The 9,595-nt window shown below is 43.2% G+C and overlaps 1 protein-coding gene across 1 annotated transcript; it reads left to right on the top strand.

The window, feature by feature from the left end:
* The first annotated feature begins 227 nt into the window (after positions 1 to 227).
* LOC143934794 (uncharacterized) lies at positions 228 to 4,892 on the top strand. The gene is made up of 3 exons (XM_077458421.1): positions 228 to 459; positions 1,959 to 3,914; positions 4,292 to 4,892. Exons 1-3 carry the CDS (start codon positions 228 to 230, stop codon positions 4,639 to 4,641), a joined length of 2,538 nt encoding a protein of 845 aa, XP_077314547.1. The 3' UTR covers positions 4,642 to 4,892.
* The last annotated feature ends 4,703 nt before the right edge of the window (positions 4,893 to 9,595 follow it).

Genomic DNA, 9,595 nt, shown 5'->3' with positions numbered 1-9,595 from the left:
CTCATGCAAGCTTGCATAGTAGGGAAAGAAAAAAACTCAATGTCTACACTGACTCAAGATATGCTTTTGGCATATGTCACGATTTTGGCCAACTATGGAAACTGAGAGGCTTCCTAACCACCTGTGGAAAACCTATCAAGCATGGTGAGCTCATTAAGAAAGTCCTTGAGGCACTTTGGTTCCCAGAGGAAATAGCAGTCTTAAAATGTGCAGCACACACCAGGGGCATGGATGAAGTCTCACTTGGGAATGCTAAAGCAGATACCGCTGCAAAGGCAGCTGCATTAACTGGTACTGAGTCTGTGGAAATCTTCCTGGCCACACCTTGCTCTGACAGTCCTGATCAGATAGATTTGACTGTTCTGGAGAAATTGCAAGTGCAAACAGATGAAAAGACAAAACAGAAGTGGCGAGACCAGGGATGTAGAGAAACAGATGGACTTTGGGCCCATGAGGATGGTAGGTACTGTGCCCCCCCAACACTGTATCCATATTTGGCTGAGGCATCGCACGGCCCCTCCCATCTGTCCAAAGGAGCCATGGTCTCCACAATCACATCTCACTGGGTGGCCCCCGGATTCACCACTGTTGCGGAGAGATTCTGTCAAGCATGTGAAACATGTCAAATACATAATCCTGGGAGGCTTGTCAAAACCCCAACTAAGCATTTGCCCAAAGCACAGTATCCCTTCCAGAGACTGCAGATTGATTACATTCAATTGCCAAAATGCCAACAATTCCAATATGTCCTAGTGTGTGTAGACATGTTTTCACGATGGGTAGAAGCTTGGCCGGTAGTCAATGCTACTGCGTCCGTCACCGCAAAGAAGCTATTGCAGGAAATCGTGTGCAGGTATGGCCTAATGGAGACCATAGAATCTGATCAAGGAAGCCATTTCACAGGCCAAGTGATGGCTGAGGTTATGGAAGGACTCCAAATTGAACAAAAGTTCCATACTCCCTATCACCCTCAGGCATCCGGGAAGGTGGAAAGGTATAATGGAGTGATCAAGAATAGACTAGCCAAAATTTGTGAAAATACGCGCTTAACTTGGGTGCAAGCTCTCCCTCTGGTATTGAAATCCATGAGACATACTCCTAGGGGTCCGGAAAAAACTATCTCCATTCGAGATATTGTTTGGGAGACCTCCAATGACAGGATTGTTTTTCCCACAAGAGATGACATTAATGCATTGTTCCTTAAAGATGTATGTGCAGGAATTACATAAGCAGCTCACCAAGTTGCATGCCCAAGTGTTCTCTTCTATTCCAGACCCCAATTTTGACGGTAAATCTCATTCCCTACAGCCTGGAGATTGGGTGGTGATCAAGAAATTTCAACGAAGAGGACTGGAGCCCAGGTTTGAGGGTCCCTACCAGGTATTGCTGACCACCCCCACCTCAGTGAAGATAGAGGGAAAAATCTCTTGGGTGCATGCTTCTCATTGCAAACAAGTTCAAAAGGAGGTTTAGGACGCTGGGAGGGATGGGCACAACTCCCCTATTGTTGGGTTTACTCAGCTGGTACACTTTTGTTTCTGCTCAAGAACCATTAGCTCCTAAGAAGGAAATCCAAAAAGAACCTGTACCCTGGACCCCACCGGAGGAGTATAGTAAATGGGTAATAAAACCCGAGGGGTGGAGTCACACACAGATCCATAAGGCCGAGTGCAAGCAAGGACAACTACTCCCCCGTTACCCAATGTACTTTCATGGGTATATACTTATTCATGCCATAGCAGGGATGGGTTTTGATGGGACCTTCCTAGAACATACCACCGGCCTAGATCCCCACCCTTACAAATTTCATACAGCCTTTGGGGACATTGATGCAGGTTATTTACTAGATAGGCTTTGCAGTCTTGCATACTGGAAGACCAGTCCCGATGAGCGGGAACAAATACAGTAGGTGGTGAAAGAGAGCCCTGATACCATATTGTATATAACATATCACCGAGATGAGGACATTGACTTATGTGAAGGAGATGGGGATCCCAAGGATGTGGAATGCCTGATCCCAGGAATTTTTCCTGAAAGATCAAATGACAGTCAGTCGACCAAGAGGATGTTTGTAGACCTTGATACTGAAACCTATGAAATGTCCATAACAAATTTAACTAAGGGGTTAGAGTTATGGAGGATAAAATGCAAAAATAGCAAGTTGTATCCCGTAGATCCCACTGGGGAGAACTATGAAGGGTGGTTTATTGTTTACATCATCTTCAATCAGGGGGAAGAGAGAGAACATAAAAGGTACTATTATGATTTTCCAGAACTTGTTCAAGGGTCCCTAGCGGACAAGTGTTTCCACCCTGCTGAGGGAACCCTTGAGATTCTGATTACAAAAAATCCCACCTATAATAGGAAGACACATCCACTAAATTACCTGTCAAAGAAAAAGGTTGTTTTGCAGTTGAATTGTAGTAACGCCCATCAAGCCATGTGGTATGAACGAGCAAATGTGACTCTCTCTACCAAGTATACCAACACGGTAATCTTAAAAATTAGGACCGATACTACAAATAAACGGTATAAGGTCCTGGATTTGCAACCAAGACTGTCCATACATGCCTTTGTATTGCAAGTAATGAGGGAGACTTGTGACCCCGACATAGAGGGTCATTATTTCATTGACACCGCATATTGGCCCCCAAATCAATCCTTGGCTTTTAACAGTCCAAACCCATGGAAGTGGGATGTCCTATGCAATGGTGTGGATCTGCCTAGCGTGAATGAGTGGATGAATGGAAGGCCAATGAATGAAGAAATGAGAGGCGTGCATATGACTGTAGACTGGCAGGGTCCCCAAGGATATGATCTGGATTTAGACTTGCATCTAGATGGCCCATTTGTATGGCCATTCTGCAATGCATTTGACGAAGGTTGTTGGACCTTCATGCAAATGACAAAGCTTAAGAACGATGACATATTCCCTGGGATAAGTACCCCTGTTATTGACCCTAAACGTTGGTATGCCTGGAAAGGGCGAGGAAAGATCTGTGTGACAGTTGTATGGGTACCCAATGAGTTAGATGTTCTTGTGCCGGCAAAAATTAGTTCAGACTCCTGTAAGGCTCCTATAGTGAAGGCAGCAGATCTAGTCATCCCTTTACTCTCCTCTCACTGGACAGTATTAACAGACACACAATTTATGTTATATACATGGAGGATAACCTTATCGGATTTCCGGGTGGATAAGTGGGATAAACGGTGTGCAGACTTCACAAAGAATCAGGTATACATGTTGAAGGGGTGGTTGCAATCTGGATATTCAGAATATTCCCACACTAGAGTAAAGAGAGACCTATTAGAGACTGCCTTAGGAGCAGGGGGCGTTGCCCTGGGTAGCCTCAACACTATGGATTTAGAAGTACTCAGAAACAAGTTAGGAGGGTTGGCACAACATGTGGGGGAAGGGGTTAAGGTACAGCTAGATGTGAATCATATTCTCGAAAATCTACAACATGCTCATATCGATGCTACTGCTTCACTATCTGAGGTAATGAAACAGAAGTTCACAGGATTGATAGCAGGTTTATCCAAAGTACAGGAAAGCATCCAACTTGCTTTATCTTGCATCCAGGTACAATCAGAACTGTCCCAAGACCTCAGAGTAATGATTGCTTCTTTTTCAGCAGGACAATTTCCACTAAATTTGAGAAAACAAGCAGGTAGGGTAGTATCCCAGTTTGCTATGAGTCATATGGATTGGTGGATGACTCAATTCCATGGCTGTAAAAACTTGACTTGCACTGTCTCATCCCTGATTCAGGTTGCAGGGACTGAACATCGTGCTTATACCACAGTCAATTTGGGTACTATCCTATCGGGCTCTACCGTATTACACCCCCGAGTCCATCATAATCTGATGGTTTATGAGTCCGGACAACCTCAAATGATTGATACTGATGGGTGCTGGAGAAAGTAAGGGGTGGTGTTATGCCAAGGGAAGCAGGACAGAATCCTGAGACAACAATGCTGGCACAAGAAAGGGTCATGTCTTATGGATGCCGAGGAAATGTCCCAACCTTATGTAAAATACTTGGGGCAAGGGTATTGGTGCTGGTATCAAACGTCCAGTGATGCCCTCTATTCTGCATACGGGTTGAACTGCACTCAGCGGGGCACACTACCTCAGGGAGTGTACTGCACATCTTCCCCTGTCCTTGGAATAGATATAGCAGGGACACAAGGGCGGACCCCTATTACCCCAGAGAAAAGGCTTGATATCAAACCTGATACCCCCATACATTTACAAAAACTTCCTCTGGGATTTGGGGCTGAGTTAAAGGTTGGCTAGTTGATTTCGGACAACAGGATGAAATATTAAATGTGCTGAGAGATACTGAGAAACAAGCCACCATACGTCTCACTCATGATCAAAATAGATTGATCCAAGTATCCCATGCTTTAGACACAGACGCTAAGGTTTCCTGGTGGGAAAGTCTATTTGGGTACAGCCCTAACGCTACAGCTTTCCTAAACATTTTGCTCCACCCTGTTGTTGTCCTAATCTGTGCAGCCTTATTACTTTCCCTGATACAATTAATAATGTGCATTACTATCAGGAGAATGAACACCAAAGCTATGAGAATGTGTACCTCAACCAGGTATCTTCTCTCAAGGCCACTAAACTCCTAAACAGACCTCCGAGAGAACCTGATCCAATCCAGGCCAGTACAAAGAATTTGTGCATTTAAGAGAGGACCCTAGAACTATATTTTTTTTTCTTGTTTTTGTTGTCCTAGGGATAAGCCTCTTCAATTTGTAGTAATAATGTGCAGTCATGTTTACCTAAATTCTAAAAGTTCTAATCATTTTTTTCTTTTTCTCCTCCCTCTCGTGGCTAATATCCGCGTACCTGACCTGCAAAAATACTGCTAATTACTAGTATGGGAGAAGAGTTAAAAAAAAAAAAAAAAAAAAAAAAAGGAACTATATTCGTTAGTTATTTTTATTGTTTTTGTTATTTGTTGTTATTTTATTCGTTTTTTTAATACAGATTCCATGCTCTTTAACAGTCTTAGTTGGAGCAGCATTAAATCTGTAATTTTTTGTTTTATTGGTTTCCTTCTCACTATTATTCCCACTATTTTCTGGTTCACCTTCATTACTCACCTCTCTTCCGTTCCTTTTCCTTCTTCAATAGTATGTTAAGTTTTCCTTCGATCTCTACCATCTATCTCCTCCAGATAATGTCATTTCTGTGTAAAAGGATTTTTCCTGCCTACCAGTACCATACGTTTAACAAAAGTATCCCTGGACATCCTGTGTTTTTTATGTCTCAATGTAATGCTACCCTCCTAGTCTAACTACCGCTTTAACCTGAGCCCTGCGAGCCGGTGTGGTGAACCCAGGGACCGGGCAATAACAGGCAGTGTTGACTATCCCTACCATCAAGGGCCATGGATGATACTGGCTGTTGCCTGGACTCTGTTCCCTGTGGGGAGCCCCCTCTACTCGTCCACATCGCACCCCTTACAAGTCATAGTGTCTAACCCGTTGCTCCCGTCTGACATTCCTCCACTATCTGTATACTGACATTCTCCATTTTTCTGTTTTGTTTTTTTTGTATCCATGCACGACTGTCCAGAGGCCCGCCCAATCACCACCGGAAGACAACCAAGTAATCTCCTGAGACAAGAGCAACACATAAGACTCTCCTGAACTGTCCTTCACCATGCTGAACAGTGCTGTCTCGAGGTCCAATCCAATTGGAGCAACCATTACATGGTCTTATCAAGTTACAGGACCAGTTATGCCAGGATCCTGCCATCAATGTTGGAGTTCCGCTCTTCCAAGGCAGAGGGGCGATGAAACATTGCAATACAGACACTCATGGTTTGGATGTGAAGTCTCAAGGGCACCAGGATTTCTTTGCTGTCTCGAGCTTACACGGAGGAGTTCCGGCGGGTTCAAGAAAGGAAGAGGAAGCCGTGGTGGTGTTGGGACTTCTGGGCTGTTGTGGGTGGGTACAAGATCACTGAACCAGGGTGTCAGTTCAAGAATGAACTTCAGGGGGAACTGTGGTGGCGATTTTGAAATATAATATTTATATCAACGAGCTTAAAAGAAACCATTCTGAAGACCTTCTAATTAAATCTCCATGCCCTGTTATATATGTATGAATATGTGGATGTATATATGGGGATATAGGATGGTATGTATGTGTGTGTGTGTATATGTATGTGTGTATATATATATATATATATATATTATATAATTTGGGAAGGGACTGGATGTTTTCAGGGTTATATGTAAGATGGACAGCTCATGGGAACCATTGAATGACCCCCAGGTGTTCAGCATATTCCCTTTTGTTCTGTCTTTTACCTGTGTAGACAGTAAGGCACCATCCCACCAGGGGACATTAACATGCTAATGTCGAAACTGTTTGGGATTTAACAATAAAAGCAAACTGTTAGACATGCTGGCACCAGTCGTTCAGGTCTGACCTACGGATGGTCCTGGGAGCTTGAGAATTAACCAATCAGAGTGTGAGCCATCCTGAACCATCAGCATGTAGACTTGAGAATCGGCCAATCAGAGGTTGATGCAAACTCAGGGCCAATGGGTGTGTTCCATCTTCTGATTGGCCGAGAATGCATATAAAATAGGGAAAGAATTAGCTTATATCTCTCTTGAATTCCAGACCATCGGAAGTCCATGTAACGTATACTTGTATCTCTTTCTTTCTCTCTCTCCCTCTCTCTCCCTCTTCATCATGTCTCTTTGCCATTTCTAATTATTTCTTCCTTAGGACTTATCTTGAAATATTGATAAATATATTGAAAGTGTATGTCTGTTGTAACCATATGACCTAAATTATCTTGGCAGCCTAGGCAACACTGTATTTGTAACATCCCTTGAGTTATATGATAAGTTCAAATTATTCTAAAGTTTCTTTTCTGTATAAATAAATGTAATTGTTTATCTTTTCGCCTTGTTATCGTTCGTTTTTATTCTTATGTAGACAAAGGTTTAATCGCTTATTTCTTGTATCGTTAGTCATTTAAGTGAGATATAAAAGTAGCCATAACAATATTTAAAAAGGGCCCAAAATACATCCCTGGGAATTACAGACTAGTAAGCCTAACATCAATAGTATGTAAACTCTAGGAGGGGATGATAAGGGATTATATACAGGATTTTAGTAATGAGAACGGTATCATTAGCAGTAATCAACGTGGATTCATGAAGAATTGTTCTTGCCAAACCAATTTACTAACCTTCTATGAGGAGGTGAGTGGCAAGCTAGATAAAAGAAGGCCCGTAGACATGGCGCATTTGACACAGTTCCCCATAAACGTTTACTGTACAAAATAAGGTCCGTTGCCATGGACCATAGGGTGTGTACATGGAGTGAAAACTGGCTACAAGGGCAAGTTCAGAGGGTGGTGATAAATGGGGTGTACTCGGAATGGTCAGGGGTGGGTAGTGGAGTCCCCCATGGTTCTGTGCTGGGACCAATCCTATTTAATTTGTTCATAAACAACCTGGAGGATGGGGTAAACAGTTCAATCTCTGTATTTCCAGATGATACTAAGCTAAACAGGGCAATAACTTCTCCACAGGATGTGGAAACCTTGCAAAAAGATCTGAACAAATGGGTTGGGCAACTACATGGCAAATGGGGTTTGATGTAAAAAAAATTAAAATATTGCATTTGGGTGGCAAAAATATGAATGCAATCTTTACACTGGGGGAGAACCTCTGGGGGAATCTAGGATGAAAAAGGACCTGGGTGTCCTAGTAGATGATAGGCTCCGTAATGTCATTCAATGCCAAGCTGCTGCTAACAAAGTAAAACAGAATATTGGCATGCATTAAAAAGGGGATCAACTCCAGAGATAAAACAATAATTCTTCCACTCTACAAGACTCTGGTCCAGCTGCACCTGGAGTATGCAGTCCAGTTCTGGGTACCAGTCCTCAGGAAGGATGTACTGGAAATGGAGCGAGTACAAAGAAGGGCAACACAGCTAATAAAGGGTCTGGAGGATATTAGTTATGAGGAAAGGTTGCGAGCACTGAACTTATTCTCTCTGGAGAAGAGACGCTTGAGAGGGGATATGATTTCAATATACAAATACCATACTGGTGACCCTACAATAGGGATAAAACTTTTTCGCAAAAGGGAGTTTAACAAGACTCATGGCCACTCCTTAAAATTAGAAGAAAATAGGTATAACCTTAAACTACATAGAGAGTTCTTTACTGTAAGAGCGGCAAGGATGTGGAATTCCCTTCCACAGGTGGTGGTCTTAGTGAGGGGCATTGATAGTTTCAAGAAACCGAATGACTGCAACATACAGGGATATACAATGTAATACTGACATATAATCACACACATAGGTTGGACTTGATGAACTTGTGTCTTTTTTCAACCTCACCTACTAGGTAACTATGTAAGGGGTCAGGATTGGAGACAGCAGCAAGGTCAGGAAAGCCAGGTAAACACTGGAGCAGATGTGGTGTTCAGGATCAGGTTACAGGATGAGCTGCAGATCAGACAGCAAGAATGGATTCTGAAGAGGCCCCTTTTAGAGATCATTGGGCGCCAAAGTTGTGTTGCTGTGTACGCATGCATTATCTCTGCGATCTGCGCATTGGCGCACGTCTATTCACCTCTGGATGCCTGTGGACTGGAACACATCTCGATGGACTCGTGCACCCATGGCCAGTTGCAGCACCATGCGCAGTGCGTCCATGACACAGACGAACTCTTTCCGACCGAAAAATTGAGAATCTGCTCTCAATCTTTTGCTGGCGGAAATACCGCCAGCAAAAACCCGATGGAGCATATACACGGTCGGAATATCCGACCAAAAGCTCTCATCGGACTTTTGCCAGCGGGCTTTCCAATCGTGTTTACGGGGTTTTATGATTAGCCATTATAAATAGTACTTTTTATTTTTATTTTTTTTATTTTTTTTATTGAAAAGGAGGGTACATGACAAAGAATACAACATCGTAAGGACAAAGAATTTCTGAAGTAGAATTCAAGTCGTATACGAGCAGTTACATGACATGAAATGTATTATGAACACAGTACTCTTTACAAGAAATAAAAGCCAACCATTCTCCCTCAGAAGAAGAAGGGGGGGCCACAACTGGATAGATCTGAGAATAGTAAGGCACCATGATATCCTCAAGAGGAACCAAAATCTAACATGTATCATGCATAAGGATAAAGATAGGCGACTAGAGGGAAGGTGGGGGTGGGGGAACGTGCTGAGTCAGGTTTGGCAGTCCATACATGGGGGGGGGGGGAACCAGACCCGGTGTAAGGGGGAGAGAGTTTGAAAAAATAAAAAAAAGTTCGCTGTCCCGTAGACTGTAAACTGAAGCTTCAGGATTTAGCAATGTTCGCTGGTAACAGGGGATCCTTGCGGATGAAAGAGTGGTCCTCAAGGTGGGTTCGTTCCTGAGGGGTGAGTTTGGAGGCAATGAACAGGTCCCATCTGTTATGGAAGCGCTGTGTGGTTTTTGGTTGGTACAGATTTGTATTAAGTTTGTCCCGGAAAAGAAGGTGCATGAGGTCTCTATTGACTTGAGAAACCGAAGGTGTGGCAGTGGACGTCCAGTTGGCTAGA

This window comes from Lithobates pipiens, unplaced genomic scaffold, assembly GCF_037356315.1.
Source record: "Lithobates pipiens isolate NorthernLeopardFrog02 unplaced genomic scaffold, aLitPip1_a1.2 Scaffold_28, whole genome shotgun sequence".
Taxonomy (NCBI): domain Eukaryota; kingdom Metazoa; phylum Chordata; class Amphibia; order Anura; family Ranidae; genus Lithobates; species Lithobates pipiens.
This window is presented reverse-complemented; position numbering and strand designations above follow the sequence as displayed.

Bases quoted from the DNA above. Each gene is read 5' to 3' on its own strand.
- LOC143934794 (XM_077458421.1), top strand. From the start codon at position 228: ATGGATGAAGTCTCACTTGGGAATGCTAAAGCAGATACCGCTGCAAAG. The intron at 460-1,958 runs GTAGGTACTGTG...CATATCACCGAG, and splicing joins ACTTTGGGCCCATGAGGATG to ATGAGGACATTGACTTATGT. The intron at 3,915-4,291 runs GCTGGAGAAAGT...GCTGAGTTAAAG, and splicing joins AATGATTGATACTGATGGGT to GTTGGCTAGTTGATTTCGGA.